At 34.1% G+C, this 25668-nt stretch overlaps 1 protein-coding gene across 6 annotated transcripts in view; it reads left to right on the top strand.

The window, feature by feature from the left end:
- Positions 1-25668, top strand: part of ZNF608 (zinc finger protein 608) — a 202337-nt gene that overhangs the window by 117117 nt on the left and 59552 nt on the right. For all 6 annotated transcript variants that reach the window (XM_021009710.2, XM_021009747.2, XM_021009705.2 and 3 more), the window contains one exon: positions 30-285. In XM_021009710.2, coding sequence (XP_020865369.1) covers positions 30-285 — 256 coding nt within the window. The remainder of the gene's footprint in view (positions 1-29; positions 286-25668) is intronic.

The raw sequence follows: 25668 nt of genomic DNA, 5'->3' as shown, positions 1-25668 counted from the left end.
GCACTGCAATAAGTATATCTGTTTTTCAGGTTGATCCCCTGTTTACAGTGCCAGCACCACCTCCACCAATTTCCAGTAGCATCACGCCTCAGATTCTGCCTTCCTACTTTTCTTCATCTTCATCCAATATCGCAGCCCCAGTTGAACAGCTTTTGGTACGAACTCGTTCAGTGGGTGTTAATACATGTGAAGTTGGAGTAATAACTGAGCCTGAATGTCTGGGACCCTGTGAACCTGGGACCAGCGTGAATCTGGAAGGGATTGTGTGGCATGAAACTGATGAAGGTAACTCTTTTTAATTTCTATTACCTTCTTCTCTTTGCTGTATTTATATTTATCTGTAAGAGAATTTATTGTCTGTACTGAGAGGAAAGACAAGTGGCTTTTCACATCATTTGCTGTTTGTTTTTTTAATAGGCAAATCTTTACATTTTTAATATCTTTACATTTTTAATGACTATTTTTACTAGCCATTCTCTGTCTAAATAACTAAATGGAAGTAGAGGGCTGAATTTTCTCTTCATTATTAACAACTGCTTCTCTACAAGACAGATGACTTCACACTTATTTATTCAGATAAACATGGCAAAATTTGTTAGATTTTTAAAAATGAGTGCCTGTATTCACAATCTATATTGAAAGGAGTTACTAGTTAGCATGGGCCACAGAAGTATTATGGATATGGTTCTTTTATGCACAAAAGTAGTGGAACCAAGAATAATAGGTTCATTTGGAAGAAGTTTTGACCTTGGAATCAGACCTGAGTTCAAATCCTACCTCAGCTACTTACTAACTTTGTAACAAAGGGCCAATCATATAACATCTCAGAGCCTTAGTTTCTTCATCTGTAAAGTGGGGATAATACTTTCACTCTTTACTTCACCAGATTCTTGTGATAAGGCATGTTTTAAGCCATAGAGTACTATATGAATATGTTCTTTGCTTTTTGGACCTGTTACCATTGTTCTGTTACACAGCCACATAACTCTTTTCCTAATTTTAGCTAGCAATCTTACAAAAACAAACTAAATAAAAGTCATCAGGGGAACTGGATGAGAGAGGTATAGATGAGCAAAATTTAAATTAGCAGATTAGAAATTTAAATGTAGCCTGTCCAAGAAGCTTATTGCATTGAAAAAGGGGAGTGGGATGGGCAATAGTTGTTGACAAATACATAATAAAGAGAATATTGATGAATCCAGGTAGGTGGCTCATAGAGTGTCAGACCTGGAGTCAGGAAGACTTATTTTCATGAGCTCAAATCTGACCTCATACTAGCTGTGTGATCTTGAGTAAGTCACTTAATTCTGTTTGCCTCAATCTCATCTGTAAAATGAGCTAGAGAAAGAAATGGCAAATCATTCCAATATCTTTGCCAAGAAAACTCCAAATGGGGTCATGAAACAAAACAAAAAACAACTGAACAACCACACTGACAAATCCAGATAATTAGCAAAAGAATGAGAAAGATGAACGGGAAAGAAAAATAAGAAGATATTTTTAAAAATTGGTAGCTTTTGTTTTTTGTCCCCAAAACAGTCATGAGATTTTAGCCTCTTGGGTACATGTGATGGGGAATTCAGGAAGAAAAGGAAAGATAAGAGTCTTTAGGATTGGCAAGAGTAGGAAAAATTGATAAAGATTCTTACCTGTAAGTAAGGATTAAGACTTCTTTAATTATGGAAGTAATTTAAGGAATAATAGGAAAAGATAGGGAAATGGCTTACCTATTTGCTTAAGTATATAATTTGTTTTTCACGTTAGAATGTGGTTTTCTACTTATATTTGAATGTATTTCTCATCTGGCCACACATTTTAAATAAAATAATGAAGCTATAGTGTGAAGAACTCTGGAGGAACTGAGAAATGTTCTTAATTAATCCTGTCTTGCTGACTCTTTGTAGTAGACACCATTTAGGAGATATACTGGGAAAAATGTGAGGTTCCCTGAGTTTGCCATTGATTCTAGGAGGTGTTTATTTGCTTGGGCTTCGTTTTGCTTTACAGATACTCAATATCCATTAAGGAGTTCACATGTTAATAAACTTAGTTAAAAATAGATGCTGATTGTCAGTGCCCCAAATGTTATCAAAGTAAGTACTTGTATATGGAGGCAATGTAGTAGAGTAGATTTGAAGTCATAACCTGGGTTCAAATTCTAGTTCACTTAATATTTGTATGGTGTTGAGTAAGTAACTTAACCTCTACAAGTACTCAGTTTGCTAATCTATAAAATTGAAAGTAATGATTAATGGAAAATGAGCTAGTAGAAGGAAACATTGGCCTACTTTTCATAGTGGATAAGTCAACTCAGTTTATTGTCTTTCATAGCCTCAGTTAGCAGCTTATTTGATCTCTGGGGTTTGATTTCTAATGTGGTAAACTTATTTAAAACTATCCATAGCATCTATAAGGTCTCCAGGTAGCCTTTTGTTTTTATTTGTTTAGTTGCCTATTTAATTTTAACTATTAATATGCCTCTCTAATAAAAATAAGATTATTTTAAAAATTCATCATTTTAAGACAGTAACAGCACATTTCCAAACACAGAATTCTAGAACACTTTTTGTTTATTCATAATTGTTTTAGGAATTTTGCATTGATATATGAGAGTTTACCAAAGGGCCTCTACCATATGTGTATGGAAGGGGGGAGGTATGTGGATGCATGTGTGTGTGTGTGTGTGTGTGTGTACAAATAGATGTGTATACATATATAGAGCAGCTAGATAATGTAGTGTGGGCCTAGAGTCAGGAAGACCTGAGATCAAATCTGGCATAAACACTTACTAATTGTGTGACTCTGGGCAAGTCACTTAACCCTGTTTGCCTCAGTTTCCTCATCTATAAAATCAGTTGGAGAAGGAAATGGCCAACCACTTAAGTATCTTTGCCAAGAAAACTTCAAATGGGGTCATGAAGAGTCAGGCACAACATACATTTATTTGTTTTTATATATGCATTGTTCTTTGTGTGTTTTCATTCAATTTATAGGACAGATTGATCCTTTTAGTTTTTTGTTTTGTTTTAAAGCACAGGATACTTTTAATGAATACCCTAACATAGAAGGATCTTCAGCAGCTCCAATATTCTTTTTACTGCTTTGTATTTACCAATATTTGGAATGAGCAGTTATTTACTGGAGTGACGTGAAAATAATAGCTATTAGTAGTCATCCTTGTCGAATATACTAAACTTATACCAGGATCTTAAGAGGTATGTGTTTAACAGGCACATTTGTCAAAGAAAATTCTCTATGAATTTTCTCAGTATAGGTCTTGTTCCTACCTAACATAAACTAATTAATCAGTCAGTCACTTAATTAATTAAATCCACTTGATCATTATTTCCTGCCCTTTTGAGGACAATTATGAGAGAACGAAAGAACACAATTGTCAGTGTTAGCCAAGGGATTTAGGTACAGGAGTGGAAGATGAGGGAGGAAGAAGACAACTAATATAATTTTATAACAGTTTTGAGATTACCTTGACCTAAGTAGACAATTTGTAACATTTCCAACATAAAACAAGAGGTTTTAAATGTTAACCTTTAGATTTGGTTGAGTAAAAATTTCATTCCTGGTACCTCTGCTTTGACTAGTGTGATATCATTGATAGTAGTTTCCCACAAACCTGATTAGTTGTAAGTGGGAAAAATTGTATTTGGAGGTAATTTGTCTTTTTATGATTCTTCATATAATTATTCATTCAGTTATCTTCAGTAATATTGCATATTCTTGTGAATTTGAAGCCATGGGATTTAGAAACCCCAGCATAGTGTTTCATTGTTTCTTATCATTTAAAGTTCCTGATTAGAGAAAGATTCATTTAGTTAACTTTGTCTCTGACTTAACTCTGTCTTGCTCTTAGTGTGCAAAGCTTTCATTGCTTAGTAACAAATTGTCTTAAGGTAAAAAGTGTTGCAATAATGTTTCCCTCTGGAAAAAATTAGGATGTTTCAGATCATGCTTAATAGAAGACAAAAATTAATACTACATGTGGATGTTTTGCTATTCTACTCTGATCTCTTCGAGGAAAGTGTGCAATGATGCAAAATTATTCACAGATGTTAGAATTTCTTTAGAGTTTCACTTACACATTTGGGGCGCACATGCTGCTGTTACAGTGATTTGTCAGAAAATTTGTTATTTTTTAAAAAATAAAATAATAAGGTATATGTAAATATGTTTGTTAAAGTCGGTTTTTAATTCACAGAGATGCAGTTTCCTTTTAAATTGATTATATCAGGTTTCTAAGTCATACCTTTTGTCTTGTTCTTTATAGAGTGCCTTCCTTCTAGTCATGGTTCAGTATTATGATTGTCATTTGTAATTCTTGACCATTCTCATGTTCTTACATTTACAAAAAAGCTAAGAAAAGAGAGGGAATGAAGCCAGCATCAATTGTGCCTGATCAAGTGAATTTTCCTAATTCTCATCCACATGTTTTAATCTTTCTAGGCCCTTTATTTTTTGTGAAGAATTTTCCATTACAGAGTGTGAGAAGAAAAGCTAGATTATTTAGAAATTCTGTTATTTATTATGGTATATGCTGACAACTTCCCACATAGATTTGTTGACTTTCTGTGGTTGTGAATACTAGCAATGGAAAAGAAAAAAACAGAAAGACAGTAAAAGTGTCATTTGATGGGGCATGTAAGGGGTAGAAAGTGATTATATATTTGGAATCTTTCTCTTAATGTATTTTGTGCTTTGCAAGGAAATAAAATGTGAACTTGGGGATTAATGATTTGAAGGTAACTCATTATAAAAGTACATCATTTTCTGGTAGAATACACCAGTCTGTTGTCACATTCTGCTTCTTTTCCCTTTTTTCCAAGTCATAAAGAAAGCTGATATTTTGGACTTGTAAAACTCATTTTCAATCTAATTAATTTAAAGGAAATATATTTTAAACTTCTCACACAATATGGATAATTTGGTAATACTATTTTTGTTTTCCAGCTTTATTCCGTTGAGTTGAATTTCACTTCTAACATTTTTTCCTCTAACTTTTGATTGTATAGGGATTGAAATGTGCATTTAACTTTATTTTGTAATATCTGATTTTGAAATAAAACAGGAATTATGAGGGCAGTGGAGTTAATATAGTAGTACTTAGCTGGTTGAGGAATGTAGCCCTTGAGGTTTTCTGCCTAGGATATTCAGCCTTGACAGACAATCTAAGTTCACTTTTCTGTGAGATGTATTTTCGGTGATTATCAATAATGGTAGTTAACTTCATTTTAATTAAAGGTAGTTTTCTTACTGTCAGAGTAATAACCATAGATAATTCAGCTCACAGTGTGTGTTTGACTGGTTAACTTAGAATACTGTACTTAATGAGGTCAAGGTTATAGGTTTGATCCCCATCAGGAGCAGAGCTTCTTTCTGTTCCAAGGCAACCTGCTGTACTGTAACTGTATTTGAGAGCCTTGTAGATTCATCTTATTGGTCGGTTTCCAAGGGAACTGATTATGGATTGAGATGCATCAAGGCAACTCTGTCGCCACTAGTGGAAAAACAGTTTAAAGTATGTTCCTTATTGATGTGTCATTTGCATTTACAAAAGGCAGCCCAAATTAAATTAACAGAATTTTCTTGTGTGCCTTAATACAAGGTAGTCCCATTATCTTAACCACCATTTTAGTCTGTGATATTAGTTTGTTATAATATTTATTTGAAATATCTTTGTTTTAAATGTCAAATGAATTTTTCCCCCTGGGGAAATCAGTTCAAACATTTATTCATAAATAAAACTTGTGAATCAAAAGCATTAAATTTTATTTTTGTTGCTGGAAACAGTAAACTAGAAATCAAATTTGTTTCAAAAACTTAACAGAAAAATGTGGAAAGTGAAAAAAATAAGCATTCTAAACTTCTTGCACCTGTTTTTTTTTATTGTACTCTTTAAGCTTCTTGAACCTGTCCTGTGTCTTCTTTACAGTAATATAGCCAGAATTTTTCCATACAAAGTGTCTGTTCTGTCAGTTTTAAAACTATGTAAAAGACAAGTATTCTTCTTGCTCTCATTATGTGAAAAATAATCTAATAGGAGACTAAACACTTCCTTCAGCTTTGAGATTGACAGGCTTCCTGCTTTTTGTGTCGTTTGTGATATCTGTGTATGCTGTTAAATGATGAAAAATAAAACAATGTAGTCAAAACCAAGTTTAATAATTTGTTTCACTGTTCACTTTGGGTTACTAGCTTTATAACTAAGAAATTACAAAATGTAAACAAATAGTATGAAATTGAATGTGTGCTTTCATTTTTAACTGAAATCAAAGCAGGATTCATGTTGCTGGTACAGCTCTAAATCTAACACCCTTTTAGTTCAGGTTTGATATTGGGACAAAATGAGGCACTGCCAAGTCACTGAACTTTAATATTTCTACCTTTCTGCATTGGATTGTGAGGTTTTTATGCCCTAGTACATGGTCAATTTTTGTGTGTGTGCCATGTACTGCTGAGAAAAAAGTATATTCCTTTCTATCCCCATTCAGTTTTCTCCAGAGGTCTATCATACCTAACTTTTCTAATGTTCTGTTCACCTCCTTCTTTCTTGTTTATTTTGTGGTTAGACTTATCTAGTGAAGAGAGGGGGAGGTTGAGGTTCCCCACTAGTATAGTTTTGCTGTCTGTTTCTTCCTGTAACTCCCTGAACTTCTCCTGTAAGAATTTGGATGCTATACCATTTGGTGCATATATGTTTAGTAATGATATTACTTCATTGTCTATGGTGCCTTTTAGCAGGATGTAATTTCCTTCCTTATCTCTTTTGATTAGATCTATTTTTGCTTTTGCTTTGTCTGAGATCAGGATTGCTACCCCTGCTTTTTTTACTTCAGCTGACGCATAATATATTCTGCTCCAGCCTTTTACCTTTACCCTGTATGTGTCACTCTTTTTCAAATGTGTTTCCTGTAAACAACATATTGTAGGATTATGGTTTTTAATCCATTCTGCAATATGTTTCTGTTTTATGGGAGAGTTCATCCCATTCACATTCACAGTTATGATTACTATCAGTGTCTTTTTCTCCATCCTTTTTTCCCCCATTTATGCTTTTCTTTCTCCTTTTTCCTTTCCCCCCTTCACTAGTGTTTTGCTTTTGACCCCGCCTCCTTCGGTCCCTTCCCCCTTTTACTATCCCTTTCCCTTTTCTTCCCCTTTAGTCTTACTGCTTCCCTTCTTCCCCCCCCTCCCTTTTCTTTCCCCTTTTCCCTCCTACTGCCTATAGGGCAAGTTAGATTTCTATACCTGATTATATTGTGCTCTTCTTGAGCCAAATCTGATGAGAGTAAGGTTCAAACAATGCTCCCCCCCCTTGTTTCCCTGTGTCTTTTCCTGTAATGTAATTTACCCTTGTCTGCCTCCTCCTTTCTCAGTACATTTTCTAAGATCAGATTGATCCACTTATTTGGATTCATTTAACCCACTTGATTAGATTTTTTTTTATCATTACATCAAAGTCAACTAATATCCACCCTCTTTATGTATACTCCTTTAACAAGGTGTAATAACAGTACGGTTCTCAAGGGTTGCAAGTCTCATATTCCCTTGTAGGGGTTTAAGCAGCGGCCCCCCCTTATTAACAACATATTGTATCCTTCTGTCCCATTTACCTTTTTAAGTCCTTCTTGAGTCCTGTACTTGAAGATCAAATTTTTTGTTGAGCTCTGGTCTTTTTATCAGGAAAGTTTGGAAGTCTCCTATTTCGTTGAATATCCACCTCCTCCCTTGAAAAATGATGCTCATTTTTGCTGGGTAATTGATCCTTGGCTGCATTCCAAGCTCCTTTGCCTTATGGAATATCATGTTCCATGCCCTGCGGTCTTTTAATGTAGAAGCTGCAAGGTCCTGTGTAATCCTGACTGTGGTTCCATGATATTTAAATTCTTTCTGGCTGCTTGCAGCACCTTCTCTTTCATCTGGTAATTTTGGAATTTTGCTATTATATTCCTTGGCATGTCAATTTGGGATCTCTTTCAGGTGGTGATAGGTGGATTCTTTCTATGGTTATTTTCCCTTCTGGTTCTAGGACTTCTGGGCAGTTTTCCTTTATGATTTCCTGAAAGATACTGTCCAGGCTCTTTTTTTCATCATGATTTTCAGGTAGTCCAATAATTTTTAAATTGTCTCTCCTGATTGATTTTCCAGGTCGTTGTTTTACTGATGAGGTATTTTACATTTTCATCTATTTTTTCATTTTTTTGTTTCTGTTTGACTGATTCTTGCTCTCTCATAGAGACATTAGTTTCCATTTGTCCAATTCTAGTTTTTAACAGATTGTTTTCTTCTGTTAGTTTTTGTACTTCCTTCTTCAACTGGCCAATTGTGTTTTTTAGGGACTTGTTTTCTTCAGTGTACTCTTCTGTTAGTTTTTGTCCTTCCTTCTTCAATTGGCCAATTGTTTTTTTAGGGACTTGTTTTCTTCAGTGTATTTTTTTTCCAATTGGCCAATTGTATTTTTGAAGGACTCTTCTACCTCTCTCATTTGACTATTAAAATCCTTCTTGAGCTCTTCTAAGAAGGCTTTTTGGGCTTCAGACCAGTTCATATTCCCTTTTGTTGTTGCAGATGTGGGTTTGTTGACAATGTTGTCCTCTTCAGAATTTCTGTCTTGATCTTCACTCTTCTCATAATATGAATCTATGGTATGTTTCTTTTTACTCATGGTGTTTCTTTATTCCCTGGCCTTTAAAGAGATTGAGCTCTCCTGCTGGGGAACAGAGGGTACTGACCCAAGCTTCTTGTGTTGGGAGCCTAGGTCTTGGTCACTGGCTTTGTGTGCTGGGGCCTCTTATGCTGGCAATTGGAGGCTGTAGGTTTCTGGCAGCTTACCTTGTGTTGGGCTGGAATCAGCAAGGCTGGAACTTTCAGGCAATTCTAGGTTGCCTGCTTTTCCTTTCCTTTAGCTTTCTTCAGCTCCTTTTAGATGGGTGCTGCAGGGTGTTTATCTGCCTGGGGCCCCCTGCAGTGTTGTCTCCCTCGTTTCTGCTAATGCACGGGAGATTCCTTTGTGGTGGAGTGCCGAGGCACCTGGTGGTTTTCTGAGCTGGTTTCCACCGGTTCCCCCGCCCTCACTGAGGCACTCGGAGGTCCAGGTGTTGGTGTTTGCCTGCTCTACCACCTGGGCTTCAGGATTTCTTCACAATTGGAGGCTGCAGGACTGTGACAGCTCAGCTGGTGTTCGGTTGGAACTAGCAAGACTGGGGCTTTAGGAAGCCTTTAGGTTGTTTTCTTCACCTCCTTTCAGATCAATGCTGCAGGGTACTTATCTGCCTGGGGCCCCTTGGAGTTCTGCCTCCCTTATTTTTGCTGAGGCACTGAGAGCAGCTGCACTGCTGTTCCTAGTCTTTCCTCTAGTTCAGGTGTTCCAGGGTTTTTTTTTCTGGGGTGATATTTTCTGGGTTTTCAGAGGGTAAAAGGGGAGAGTGAGAATGACTACCTTTTCACTCCGCCATCTTGGCTCCCGGAAGTGAAACTGTCACTGAACTTTTAACAAGAGGAGGCTAACACAGCAAAGATATGCAGTAAGGATATCTTCTCTGGATGTGCACCACTATTCTTATTTCCATCTATAAATGTGTTTGGTCAGTTGATCAGTCAGTCAGTCAGTCAACAGGGAATGGTGACTCCTGTGGTCTCAGGAGACTATCAAGTCTGAGAAGTACTGACTGCATGCTACTGAAACCTCTTATGCCCTCAGAACAGGAAGTTGCATCACAGAAGATGAGGCCAATCAAGTTCATAGGGGGGAGTGGGAGGTGAAGCTGGGCAGGGAAGAACATGTCATGGTTGAGGAGGTAGTATTAGGAAATGGTTGGTTCTTTCACATACTACACCTTGACAGAGCAGAGGTGTCCAACTCTTGGGAAAAGGAGGAAACAACAGTGTGTAGGAACACAAAAGCTGGAAGTCCTAAGCCTTTCCTTCCTCCTTAGGAAAGGCTAAGTCTCAAAGTCTCACTGTGCCCATCTCCCTCCCCACTTCCTCTCCCCCCTCCTCAGCAACCTAGGTAGAAAGAGGTGTTCCCTCAGGCAGGAGGTATGCTCCTTCCCAAGGGAGCCCCTAGGATAAGTGTGGGGCTTTGTTATTCTGGTGGAGTTCCAAGTCTGTCACAGTTTTTTTTTTCTCAAGGATGTGGTTCTTCTCTCAAGAGGAATCAGGACCTCTGGGTTAGAGACCATAGGCTTGGGCTCTTCACTCTCCATCCCCATCAGGAGAGATCTCTTCATTTGAGCGGCTACCAGCTTTATTAGCTGCTTCTTGGCTTTCATTGTTCTGTCCCTGAAAGCCAAAAACTGTCTACTGCTGAGTGTGCAGCCCAATTTGCTTTCATTCTGAGTGTACTGGCAGTCCAGCTTCAGCAGCTCCCTTAACAACAACTAAGGCTTTCGGGGCTCGGTTCTTTCTTATGCTCTCAGGCAAACTCCTTTAGCACTCACAGAGCTAATCTGTCTGTCTGGGAAAGCGCCTTAGGCAGGTTCCACAGAGAAGATTCCCTGTGTACTATTATTACGAGGAGTCTGTATGTGCAGGGCTCTTCCCTCTCTCAGTGACAATGTGAACCATGAGGCTATCCCTTTTTTCATCCTGCTAACTATGCCAAGTGTCCTAGGCATGATTCCAAAGCAAGCATACTCTTACTTGGAGTTTGATGTTGTGACAAGATGAGTATCTGGATTTGGCCCTTCTTGTTTCCATCTGGAAATGCATCTGGACAGTCAGTCCTTGGGGTATGGTGACTCCTGTAATCTAAGGAAGCACTAAGTCTGAGAGGAGCTAACTATATGTGCCTGGGACTATTTATGCCCCTAGACCAGGAAGCTATGTCATGGAAGATGGGGCCAATCAGGTTTCATGGATGGATGAAGCAGTGTCAGGAAGCCACTGGTCCTATTAAAATTGGTAAATAAGTTTTCTTTAAATTGAGAAAAACAATCAAAGTTCTAGCTTAAATTTTTATAAACGATACTCTCCATCTCTTAGGTTATGCCTGTATCTTCACAGTTTTTTTCTGTTCAGGTACATAATTATCTTACTATAATAATTTGAACTAAAGTATTGGCTAATCACAAAAATGGGAATAATTATATTTTCAAAACATAGCTTGCCCATTTTGATATATAATTATATCTTTATTTTATCTTGACACTGAGGTATTTTATGGTTAAATTTGCTTATTTGGTGAATGGAGACACAAAATGGCAACACATCTTATTATGGTGTCAGTAAGTTTATTATAAATAGCTGCAAGAGATGGATATTGGCAAAATGACTTTTTTTTTTTACAAAAGTACTTCAAAAGTTTTGTGATTTAATTATTGTAGTTTTTCTTAATCCTGATCAAACTCACTCCTTATCTTAGTCTGTCTTTGAATCCTCATGATGCTGAGGAAGTGACTCTACTTATGTTAACTGAGTATAAGCCCTGGCAGGTTCTACAAAGCTAGGCAGGTTTTAAGTATGAGCCCCATCTGTCACCAGAGGAGGGACCTCTAATTATCAAAAGGTTGGATAGCAGGTGATAGCAATTTTTTTTACCACAATTTATAAAAATGGCGTTTTAACAAATTCCTTAATGACTTCACAACTTTATTTGCTTTTCATTCTGGCTCAAATATTATCTCAATTTCAGGACGAGGTTTTTTCATTCATATCAGTCACTAAACTCTCTAGAATATTTTCTCTTAGTATAGTCACAACCAAAACCAGTTACATACACTTAGACAGTGCAAGGAATAGAAGATTGAATTAGTCCTGTAGATTATATGGAACAAAAGGAATGTATGAACCTAAAGCATTCTGACATATGAGTCAACAAAGAATCTTTTTGCGAAATGATCTGAATACGAAGATGGATCTCCTCATTTGTAAACATAAACATATAAGAATCCAGTTCCCCTGGAAGCTAAAAACTTTCTATAAATGTCAGATAGTGCTTTTCAGAGAAAGTCAAGATAAATGTGATAGGATAATTCCTCCTCTATTTTTTTTTAATACTGAGTGCTTAAGTTTTCTGTGGAGACCCAGGCCCAGAGATGGTAATGGAAATGCCTGCCATCATAGAAGTAGTAAAGTGTTGGAGCTGTAATTTGAACCCAGGTCTTATGACTTCTATTCCTGCACTCTTCCCATTGACCAATGGTGCCTTGTAGAACTCTTTGAAAAAAAATGACTTTAACTGTGTAGTGACCTTCAACCTGAATTATGTTGCCTATGCTTGTCAGGTAACTTTTTAGTTGACTGACTAGAGGTCTTTGTGTAAATCATCATGTCATCTGCAAAACAAAACAAAAAAATCTTTGCTTATGCTTCTTCCCTCAATATCTTTCTTTTGTCTCATTGATATAGCTAGTGTTTCTAGCACCATATTAAATAGTAACTATGGAAATGAAATTATTGCTTTACCTCTGATCTTAATTGAAAGCCCCTAATTGGTCCTTATTAGATAAAATGCTGGGTCTTGTTTTTAGGTACTTATCATATTAGAATATATCCATGTGTTCCTATGTTGTCTAATATTTGTTTCAAACTTAGGTATTGTATTATTTAGAAGTTTTCTCTACTATTCATATACTCCTGCAATATTTGTTTTTTTTATTACTAATATTATGTGTTATGTTGATTTTTCATAATATTGAAAGAATTCTGCAATTCTGCCATAGGTCTAGCTTACTTGTAGTGTATAATCTTTGTGATATGTTTCTATAGCTTCTTAGCTAATTTTTTTTTTGTGTGTGTGTACGTGTTTATTAGGGATATTGTTCTATAGCAAGGGTTCTTAACCTGAATTCTGTAGATTCATTGAGGCTTCAAGGAACTTGTGAATTTGGATAGAAAAAAAAATCCATCTTTATTTTAATATTACTGATTTCCTTTGTAATCCTGCGGGGTTTTTTTAATCACTTAAAAAACATAAGAGCAGGGTGCCAAAGACCTCATCAGAATGTTAAAGTTCACGAGACTAAAAAGCTTAAGAACCCTTAGTCTATAGCTTTCTCTCTCTATTTTGATTCTTTCTGATTTAGGTATCAGGACCTTATTTGTGTCATGGAAGGAATTTGATAGTACCCCTTCTTTTCTTATAGTTTCAACCGCTTATGTAATAATATTAGAATTTAATTACTTTTTGAATGTTTGATAGCATTCTCAGCCATATCCAGGATTTTTTATCTTTTGGAGCACATTTGTAGCTTGTTCAGTTTCTTTTTCTGGTATTTGCCTATTTAAATTAAAATTTCTTGTTCTAATAATTTAGGCATTTCATATTTTTTGTAAATATCTATTTCATTTAAGTTGTTCATTTTATTGTCATAATAATTGGGCAAAATAAATTATAATAAATTACTTTATTTTCTTCTCAATTTTCAGTGAAGTTCTTTTTAATTTTTGATTCTGGTAATTTGATTTTTCTCTTTTAAAAACAATTAAATTAGCTAATAGCTCCTTTTTTTATTCTTTTATTTCAAAAAATCAATTACTAGTTTTATTTATTAATTAAGTAGTATTGCTTTTCTTTCATTTTTGTTAATTCTTTTATGTTCAGAATTTCTATTTTGCTGTTTAGTTGGGCTTTTAAAATGTATTGATTGTCTAGGTATTTTATTTTTGCTTGAAAACTTTATTGATAAGTTCTTTTTTTTTTTAAATGTAAGTGTTTAGAAATACAAATTTTCCTTTAAGGACTACTTTGGAAATATCCTAAGAATTTTAGTATGTTACTTTTACGATTGTCTTCTTTAATGAAATTATCTGTTGTTTCTATGATTTCTTTCTTTGACTCATCAGTGTTTTAGAATTAAGTTATTTAGTCTATAATTAATTTTAATCCTTTTTTTTAGCAGCTCCTTATTGAATATAAGTTTTTTTCATTAACATTAATAAAAGATGTTTATTGTGACATCTTAAAACCTTTTGGCAAGAATTACTTAACTTTCTAAAACTAGTTGTAAAACAGCTCATATCTTGTCATTTGTTGTTTCAATTTTTTGTTTGTTTTTTTCATAGTATCATTTTCTTTTTAAAAGTTTTGTTGATGTCTACATAGACATTTCCAGAATACTTTCTTCTATGGGAGCTCTCTTGTAAAAAATAAAATGATTAAACAAAACTAACTATACAGTGACCATATCTGAAACTGCATTCAACATTCCACATCGATAGTCTCAAACTTATTTTATTTTTTTTTATTTCCAGAAACCTGTTTTCTCTGCCACCTACTGTTATTAAAAAAAAAACAGAGAAAAATAAAGACAAATTCCTTGTAACAAATATGCAAAACAAATTCCTTCATTGGCTGTATATAAATATGCACACATATGTCTCATTCTGTAATTTCCTGTACCCTAAATCTACCACATCTCTGTCAGAAGGTAGATAGTATATGTCATAATCGATCCCTCTGGAATCATAGGTGTTATTTCATTGATTATATTTTTTATAGTTTTTAAAGTTCTTTGTTTTTAAGGTGTTATATAATTTGTTCTCCTGGTTCATTCCTGTTCATTCCATTCATCATAAGTTTTCTTAAATCCTCAGAATTGTTCATTTGCTTGGGATTGATGTTATAGCAAAATACAAAGCTTCCAGGACAACAACAACAAAATGTATTGCAAGCACCAGAAAGAATTCAAGTGCCAAGCAACTAGAGTGAAGCTGGCACAAGACTTCATAATAGCTGTTTAAAAAGAGAGAATATCTTGGAATACTATGTTACAAAAGGCAAAAGATAAAGACTTATAACCGAGTATAATTTATCCTGGAAAAATGGATAAGATCCCACATAGGAAGAAGAAACAAGAGACCTTTAAATAGAATAGGGAATTTTCAGGCATTTCTGATTAAAAGACCAGAGTAGAGTAGAAACTTTGAAATACAAACACAGGATTAAGAATACATTTGAACAATTACAAAGAATTAAATCATGATGAAGTATTTACATTCTAATAGGGAGAAAAGATATGTTTCTTCATAACCTCAGTATCTTTAAGAGTCATAGAGGGTGTCATGTAAGAAAAATAGAGCACTTGTGTAGCTTTGTTATGTTTTCATGTTTTTAACAGAGAAAAGAAAAAAGTTATAAAAAAGGAATACATTAAGGATGAAATGAGGAAGAAAGAAGTGGAACTGTTATTTTTCCTAATTGGGGTTCATGAAAAAAAAAGAGTATTGCAAATGTGAAGCAGGAGAGAAGTGAGTATCACATGATACTCAGGCTTATCTCAAGAGAACAAAGGAAGATTAAATACTCATGCACAGTACATGTGTAAAGAGTAGCATATAAAATATATTATCATCAACAGTGAAACATTCAAGGGATACAGACAAGAGAGAGGTTTTAGAAGAAGGATAGAGTTGAGGACAGTCATAAGCACAACAAATTTCACTGTCAGAGGGTGAATCATAAAGGGAAGATTAAAAGGAAATAAAGGAAGAGTTGGAACCAATGGTTAGAGTCTTGTTGAAGAGAATAGAAGACTAGTGGAGCAGAAAGAGATCAATTCAATTATTAATCACTATTGCTAATAATAATCCTCTTTTTATCATTATCTTTCTCTTTGTGAAGTGGGGGAAGAGTAAAAAATGTAAGACTTATGTGATGGAGAGAAATAATTAATGATCATAGCCATAAATTCCCTTATAAAACAGAAGTTAGCAGAATGGATTAGAAACAGAATTTACCAATATATTGCTGATAAAAAAACATGTTTGAAACATAAAAATTCACAGAGTTCTAATGAGGGAGCAAAGTGAAATTTATTGCATTTCCAGAGAACTCAAAAAAGCAGAGGTAGTAACTAAGATCTCAGCCAAGGCAAGAGTAAAGACAGACATAGTTAAAAGAGACAATGAAGAAAACTACATTGTGCTTAAACGCAACATAGGGAATAAAATACATAATTAATATACATATGCATGGAATGGCACAGCATCTAAAAATTTGAAGGGAAAATTAATATCATTATAGGAAGAAACTAATAGCAAAACCTTGATAGTTAGGCACTTCAATATACTCCTTTTAGATTAGTGCAAATGTAAAAAGATATAGTTTAAGAATTTAAATAGAATTTTAGAAAAAAAGTATGTATAGTAGATCTCTAGCATTTACCGAATAGGGATCTACACACACACGCACGCACGCGCACACACACGTAAGCTGTGCATCTCATCATTACAATAATTAACCATATGCTATGACATAAAAACCTTATAAACACATTCTGCTGTGATATGCTGGTACAGTGTCTCTGAAATTAAATTGACCCACTAGCTTTCTTTGAGAACAGTTATAAAGTTTCCAGGATAAAGGTTTTCCTTCTGCTATTATAAATGGCTAACCAAGGGAAATATATAAATTACTTTGCAAACCTTAAAGTATTATTTTAGTGTTAGCTATTATTATGATTATTATTAATATTAATAATTATTATTAATCAAACATTATTAAGAGTAAGCACTATAAAGGAAGCCTAGTACCTCTAAAACTTACTGTGTAATTAAAGGATATTTTAGATAAAATGTTCTGATTAGTCACATACATTTTTTCCATATACACAATTCTTTATAGCTTTAATTGGAGCAATAGAAATAGGTACCTGAGATCATGCCTTCTTGTTAGATACTTAATCATGGACTGAACAAGATTGATAGGATTTAGTGTGGAAGGGACCTTGGAGATTATGTAATCTAATCCGTTCATTTTCTGTTTGAGGAAACTGAAGCCAAAGAGAAGTTAAGTGACTTGCTTGAAGTCCCACATATAACAGAAGAGAATTTTGGACCCAAATGATTTGACTTGAGATCCAGTGCTCTCTTTTGAAGAAAGCCAAGGCTTGAGAAACACAAATTAGTGAATTGTCCACCCCTCCACATCTTTCAGATATGGTTGTAACTAAAACTGCTGATTGAAGTAAATTTGATAATTCTCTGTGGATTGTGTTAGCCCGTTACTATTCACAAAAATGAAGTATCTATTAATAACATAGCATGACATTATCTTATTAAGCAGACAATAACTCTTGCTTCTGTGAGTTTACAGCTTAAAAGAAACAATATTGATTCAAACAGATGTGAAAGATATACTAATCTTTTATTGTAAATTAATTATTTTACTTGCTTTTTGATTGAAGCAGAGATTTCTCTGCTGCACAACTGAGTAATAGCCAGTGCAAAGTATGCTTTATCTTACATATAAAAGTGTGGTAAAAAAATATATAGCCTTATGATTAAGATAAAGACTTCTGCATGGCATTTCTATTAAAGTTTTCTTTAAAAAAAAACCTTTATGTTCTGTGAAATACTGCATTTATTTCTAAGCTGGAAATAAACTAATTTTTAAAAAATTATAAAATGACTTTATTGTGGTGCATGACCAAATTAAGTGGCAAAATTTCCTCTAAGCAATGTTCTGAAACAACCAGTTATAATTTATATAAAATTATCAGTATAACTAAGGCCTCCAAGATCTATCTTCTTGATCTTTAAATTTATTAGTGTCATGTTTTTTGTGGCTCACAACCTTGTATTATGTTGGGTTTGTAGTGGACCATGATTTCATGTATCTGTTTGTCATGTTTTTATTAAGCACTGAAACTGCCTAGAAAATTAGCACAGGAATGATATTAGGATTGTGGGAAAAGAATGTGGTCTAAGACTTTATATCAGGCCCCAAGTAATTCAAGATTTCTATTTAGAGAGCCAAATCCAGCAAAAATAATAATTAAACTCAGTTTTCCCACCTAAAAAATAAATGGTTTTGAAAATGTGTTAGGTTTTGTGTATAAAACACATAGATTTGTGTGATTTTTTAAATAATTGTATGCTTCTAGAGACTTTATGGTTTGAAGTACTATTTTTTATCAAGTTTAAATAAATACAGAATTTTGTCTGACTTTTTAAAAAGTCTATGCTGATTGATGGTTGTCTGCTGAATAAACATTGTATAAACACAAAATATCAACAAATAAATTAATAGACTATATAATAAGCAAAGGGATAAGTACTAACTTCTTTTTCTGTCATCTCCTTTTTTCATACCAGCTGCAAAGTGATTTTCCAGGACTGTATTTCTGACTATATCAGTTCTCTGTTCACCATTTAAAGCCCTTTACAACTTGGCCCCAATCTAATTTTCTGACCTGATTATGCATTATTCACAGCAATGTGCTGAAGACAGTTCTTATTGGCTCTCATGATGGCTGTTAAATTTTCAGTGTGAGCATTTGTTTACTAACAAAACATTACTTATTGGCAAATATTGTATATCAAGGCTTTATTGTTTTTTGATTGTCTAGACTTCAGAAAATTGGGGAGAAAATGTTAAAAATGCAGATTAAGCCTAAAACTATATCTGGCATAGTCTTCTTTTTTTTTCAAGAGAGATGGTTGTTAAAACATTTACCAGGTTATTCCTGATTATTCTGCTTCCCATATCCCAAAGTCCAGCCAAATTGGCTTTCTTGAGGTTCTTAATAACACTTTACCTTCTGTTTTATTGCCTTGGAATGGGCTGTCCCCCATGCCTGAATTGCACTCACTTTTACTTCTGCCTTTTTCTTTTAAGACTGCTGAAGTGATAACTTTCTTTATCTACCACCTGTAGCTTCTAGTGGCCTTATTTCCAAATTTTACTATGTATTATTTTATATGTATTTACAGATATTCATGTTGTCTCCACCAGTAGAGAGCAAGCTTCATGAGGGTCTGGTTTTTTTTCAGTTTTGTCTTTGTATCCTCAGCACCTAGGACAGGGGCTAACCCATAAGAAACACTTTGTAAGAGCTTGTTGATTGATTGTCTCTTTAATGTAGCACATAAAATAGCACAATATTTATTATTATTACTGTGTTAATTTAATATATATTTTTAAAATTATGTAATAGCTCACAGTTTTACTGGCAGGCTTTGTTCTCTGTATACTTGATTGTTCTTATTTGTTGATAATTTAGTTTGTAATAAAAAAGAAAATTTAAAAACAACATGCTTATTAAATAGTTTACTGAATTTTTTAAAAAAAGACTCCTTCAGATATTGTTCAGCACTTCTACACAAGAAGTAAGAGATTCAGAAAAGACTCATTCTTTAATAATGTCAGTTGACTCAGCCCCTTAGGTGTAAGTGTTTCCCAAGTTTCCATTAAGGATTTCTCTATATACTTGTTTTTGGTGATCTCAGACACTCCTATGATTTCAATTATCACCTCTGCAGATTTTTCCCAAATCTTTCTCTCTAGAACTTCTGTGTAATGTTTCCAAATTCCTGCCAGATAACATGTTGACATCTCAAATTTGTGTAAAAAAACCTAATTATTTTCCTCTCCTTAAATCTGTCCCATCACCTAACTTCTCTATTTTTTTACATTTCTTGAGTGGACTAGATAAATTATTATATACACTCCTCAGGCTAAAGTTCTTTATTATGCCAGGGGAAAAACAAAAGAACAAAAATCAACAAGTACAATCTTGCTTATTTCATTATAATCTAACCAGCCCCATTTCTAACTAATATCCAAGTATTGAAATACTGCATTAGAATGTTAAATGCCATTCTCACTTGATAGTGATCAAGCTATAGAATTAGCAGATCCAAAATAAGAAACAATAATGTCTAGTTGCTTGGTCTGCTATTCAGTAAGAAACAATTATCAAATGAACAAAATAGATCATCCAGACAGATGTCAGAGTAGTTTTGAAATAATTTTCCTCATGAGTTTCCTGTGCAGTCTGTATTCTGTCAGAGTTTGTTAAACAAAGCTATATCTCCATCCTTAATTTCCTGGCCTCTAATTTGTTGAGAGAAATCTTGAAAATTCTGAAATGGAATTCCCTACCAACCCACTATGTCCCAACAATACTCCATCATCTTTTTTCTTATTCCTGTAAAATAAGTCATTTTTATTTCAGGAAGAGAAGAGTAAGCCTGGGAAAATGTATAAATGTTTTAGTATATATTAGTTTAAATTTATGTATGGAGTTGAATCTCACATTAATCAGGCACAATAGTAATTTTGTGTGGTTACTAAAATGTTATACCTCCTATCCAGTTATCCAATTTTAAAATTTATCTCCCTCTATCCAGAGTAGTCTTCATTATTTTAATCAGTCTAATTATTGTTACAATTACAGTTAATTTCATCTGGATAACAGCAATAGCAGAAGAAAAAGAAAAAAACCTCTCCAAATTGGCCCTGGGTTGGAGACAAAGTTGGAATGCCTGTTTCCAGTATTATTAGAACCTAGCAAGAGGGAGTCCAGTGGGGTAAAGGAGAACAGAAAGTGAAGGAGTGATAGCTATGGACCCACAGAGAAGGCCAGACCAGGAAGACAGACTAAGGGACATTTGCCCTTGGAATTGTCAGGAATGGAATAGCCAGAACCATCAATAATCAGTTAAGGTCCTCCCTTTGATGTTTATTCCCTACGTGACCTTGGGAAAATCACTTTACTACCATGAGCTGCTGTTTCCTTTTATGTAACATAAGGGAAAAGCAGTAGGGCTAGATGACTTTTGAACTCCTTTCCAGCTCTAGAGTTATGATCCTATGAATCTAAAAGGTTTCATGTCTTTACTCTTTTCTTCTTCTGTCCTTCCTGACTACAGTTAACTTTATTCTGAAAACTTAGAGTATGAAAGTGCTAGACTAAAACAGATTTAAAACAAACAAATGAGCTAGCTCAAAAGCTTTCAGTTCAGAAATTAAGCTTCTTAAGCTAATTTTCTCCATTTTAGCTTCAAATTTCTAGTGTCTTAGAGTGTAGAGAGGTACTATGATGTGTTGGAAAGTGTGCTAGCTTTAGAACTAGAGAGGAACTTGGTTTGAACTCTAACATTTACTACTTTTATGACTACAGAAAAATCAGTCAATCTTATTGACCTTCATTTTCCTCATCTATAAAATGAGGATAAACATACTTGTACCACCTACATCACACAATTATTGAGAGAGAAGTGATTGGCAAATCTTGAAGTGATACAAAAATGTGAGTTATTGTTATTAATTTATGTCTTGAGTAAAAAGTACTTGAAGAGTTTAGTGTTAATGGATGGCCTATGCCAATATAACAAAAAATGACAATACTGCCAAAATTAATTACAGATTGAGTATCATAATAAACAAACTAACAATAGACTACTTTTGCAGAAACAAAACCAATAATTCATTTCCTTTAAATTTATGAAACAAATTTTGCAGGAGTGTCTTACAGAATATGCATTTTGTCCTTTGATATCATGTACCGTCAAAAACTGAGTAAAATTTCAAAGCTTTAGTTTTCCTAGATTTTCAGGAAAAGAAATTATTGGCATTACCTCACAATTGGGTAGGCATTAAAATTGTTTTCCTCTTTAAATATTGTTGGAATTATGTTTTCCATCATAAATACTTCTCTGATTATATGCACCTAATAACATAAATGGAGAAAAGAAAATATCTCCTGATTTTAGAATGATTTGACATGGAAATGTTAGATGACAAGTGTTGAATAGCCTTTGTGAAATTTAGAGATCAATCTGTAATTGGCTTCATGGAATTCAACTTATATTAATTGAGGACCCACAACGTTCACACCCATACTGTCTTCAAGGCTATGTATCCTTTACAAGAATCTAATTCTTCACATCAGATTTTTAAAAATCCATCATAAACTACATTAAGCTTTATTTTTGTTGTTGTTGTTGTTGTAGGAGTGTTAGAGATAAAAATCATGGCAGTTAAAAATGAATTCCATTAATATTCTTTGTCAGAACTAGTTTCATGACCACAGGGGACACATAAGGCATCAAAAAGATAAACTAGAAAGAAAGAAAATCTTCAGCAAATGAGACATTCCCAATTTAATACAGCCAGCATTCATTTTCCATCTCTAAGTTCCTTTAGCACTTATACCAAATAACTTATCACTTGAATATATATTGTCATGCATTGTTCTCTAGTTTTTAATATAAATTTTCTTTGGTAACATATAGTGCTTTAACGTTTTTAAAGCATTTTTTACATACTATCTCATTTGATCCTCACAACTACCATGTGAGATAGATACTCTTATTATCTCCTTAGGCTTAGAAAGGTTAAATGACTTGCCCAGAGTCAGACAGCCAGTAAGTGTTTGAGACCCCAGATGAACTCAGATCCTCCTAACTCCAGGTCCAGTGCTTTATCCATTCACTGTGCCATCTAGCTGCTAGTAGTAAGGCTGGATTGGTCTGTGGAAGACAGCCCTTGATCCTTTACGCATACATTCCCTTCTTGGTTTTGGTGTATCACGTGGAGTTTTGGGAAGCCAGTCTCTGGCTATGACTGATGAATGGAATTCTTGTGTGTGGTTACAGAAAGTCTTCTGATTCACTATGTAGCCAAAAATAAGTGATGATTCAAGGGGTGCTGAGCTGCAACTTCACACGTGCATGTAGCTCAGGCATGACACAAATCTACTTATACTGGCAGTTTAATCCAAAAGTATTGCATATAATGTGGTACCCATAACCCCCGTCTTCTCTCTGGACTGGCTCACTCACTCAAAATTGCACTCAAAATGGCGTGCCTGGTTATTGCTGAAGGAGAACTGACCACTGGTGGTAATGATGTTTAAAGAAAAAGTAATTCTGAACTTAGCAAGCACTAAATAAAACTAGCATTTCTACATCTGTGTTCTACTGAATGGAAGAGGAAAAAGTAGATTGCATATGATAATGTGAACCTCTATTACATAATTTGTTTTTCCTTTCAAAGTACATAATAAATTCAAGATATAATTATCAAAACAGTTCTGTGTGTTTGTTTCCCTCTGGCCTTATTTATTTTATCTTCTGTGAATTGCTTCAGTGGCCCTCTTTAAGGGGGGTACGGGTGGGGCAAAACTATGTCTAGCTTCTTGTCTACTTCCACCACTTAAAAAAGAAAGCAAACCAAAACACTTGTTACAAATATGCGTAGTCAAGCAAAGAAAAATTATCCCACATTAGCTATGTCCAAAAATGCATTATCGTATTGATATTTTCTATTACTTGCATCAGTATAGTTATTCCAAACATCCTCCCTCCTCCCAGAGAACCATCCCATACGACAAATAGTATTTTTTAGAGAGGAAAAAAAAATCAGCACAACTGAATGATGCATTTAAAAAGGTGAAAAATGTGTGCAATGTTTAACACCTCTCAATATGCTATTTACGTGAAGGGGTAGTTTTGGGATGTTTTCTCATATTTCTTCATTTGAGTCCTGTTTAATCTTTAAAATTTTGTTGAATTTGCTTTTGATGTGTTGGTGTACAGTTATTCTTTAATTTATATTGTGTTTATATATATATATACACACACATACATATATATGTATATATGTATATATGTACATACATACATACATATACACACAGTTTTCTTAGCTCTGCTTACTTAACTATGTATTGATTTACATAGATCTTTCCATGCTTCACACACATCATTTCTTATAGACAGTAATGTCATGGTACATAAATGTAATAGAATATTCTCACTTATTCCTCAATTAATAGGCATCTTTGTTTCCAGTTGTTAGCTATCACAAAAAGTGCTGCTATATTTTTGGAGTATGTGGTGACTTTCTTCTGACTGATGAGTTTCTTGGAGTATAAGTCCAGTAATAGAGTCTGATTCAAAGGCTATGGACATTTGAGTCACCTTATTTGCACAATTCCAAATTGCTTTCCAAAATGGTTGTACCATTTCACAGCTCTATCAACAGTGTATTAGTAGGCCTATATTTCACAGCTGCTCTAATATTAACTCTTGTCATTTTTTTTTTAATTCATAAGGTGTGAGGTGAATCCTCAAAATTGTTTTGATTTGTATTTTTCTTATTATTAGTAGTTTGGAACATTTTTTCATCCAGTTGTGAATACATGGTGGTTCTTTTGAGAACTGTTCATATCCTTTGACCATTTATCTATTGGACGTTGGGATGTGTGTATGTGTGTGTGTGTGTATACATACATATATATATGTATGTATGTATGTATACACACACACACATCCCATACATATATATATATATGTATGTACACACACACACACACACACACACCCCTTTTCAGTGAAATTTGATAGTTTTTTTCTCATTCAATCACTTCTCTCATCATAGGTGCATTAATTTTGTCTCTGCAGAAGCTTTTCTGTTTTAAATAATAAAAATTAGCTATTTTATATTTTGTATTTTCCTCTACCTCTTGTTTTCTGTCCACAGCTATGAGAAATAGATGTGTTTCTCTTCTAATTTTTATGGTATGATTGTTAATATTAATGTCATATTTATTTGAATGTGTTGTAGAATATAGTATAATGTTTTGGTCTAAGCCTAATTTCTACCAAACTGCTTTCCATTTTTCCCAGCAGTTTTTATCAAATAGAGGATTTTACCTAAGGTAATTTCTGTTTTCTACTTTGCATCAAACACTGGGTTATTGAGTTCTGTTTTTTCTGAATCTCACAAATCTTTGGCAATCCTTTCCATTAATTATTACTTCATTGCTCATTCTGATTCCTTTAATTTCTTTTTTTCCCTCTTACTGTTATTGTCAGTATTTCTAATAGAGTATTGAATAATATTGGTGATAATGGGCATCCTTATTTCACTCCTAATCTTATTGGGAAGGCTTCTAGCTTATAACTATTACAGATAATGCTTTACATAGATGCTTCCAAGTATTTTAAGAAAAAAAATCCATTTATACCTTTGCTTTCAAGTATTTTTAATAGGAATGATTTGTCAAAAGTTTTCTCTGCATCTGTTGATAAAATCATATGGTTTTTGTTACTAATATAATCAACTATGTTAATAGTATTCCATATGTTAAACCATCTCTGCATTCCTGGCATAAATCACTGCCATCCCAGTTAGATTACCAAAAAATTATTTTATTGAGCTAGAAAAAATAGCAACAAAATTCATTTGGAAGAACAAAAGGTCAAGAATATCAAAGGAATGAATGAAAAAAAAATGTAAAGGAAGGAGAATTAGAAGTTCCAGATCATAAACTATACTATAAGGTGGTGATTATCAAAACTATCTGGTATTGGCTAAGAAACAGAAAGCTCGATCAGTGGAACAGAGTAGACGTACAGTACACAGAGTAGTATTTTCTTTGACCTCTCTGCAGCCTTTGACACTACTGATCACTCTCTTCCTAGATATGGTCTTCTCTCTAGGTTTTCAAGATACCACTCTGCAGATTTTCCTCCTGCCTATCTGATTGTTCCTTCCACAGAAGGATGATGTGGTGCTAGTTGGTAGAGTGAGGACTGGTAAACCTTCATATCATATCACACCAAGTGAGCAGTGAAGCAGCTGATTATAGTAACCTTGTGTTTGACAAATGTAAACATTTAAGTTTTGGGGATAAGAACACACAATTTGGCAAAAAAGTGTTGGAAAACTGGAAAGGAGTCTGGCAGAAACTAGATATATGATGCTCTATTTAAAAAGACAAGGAAGTATGCTTCACTATTAGTCCTCTGAAGTCACTATTTTAATCAGTGTTCTGAAATCTTTCAGTGTTTTCTTTCATTTGTTTTCTTCATTTAAATTGTTTTCATGCTTCTGCTTAACATCAGGCTTCCTAAATTTCTTCTTAAATTTCTCTGAATTCCTCATATTTGTTATTTCTTATCGTGTATTAATATTCCATTACA

This window comes from Phascolarctos cinereus, unplaced genomic scaffold (assembly GCF_003287225.1).
Source record: "Phascolarctos cinereus isolate Bilbo 61053 unplaced genomic scaffold, phaCin_HiC Scaffold_4;HRSCAF=312, whole genome shotgun sequence".
Lineage (NCBI taxonomy): Eukaryota > Metazoa > Chordata > Mammalia > Diprotodontia > Phascolarctidae > Phascolarctos > Phascolarctos cinereus.
This window is presented reverse-complemented; position numbering and strand designations above follow the sequence as displayed.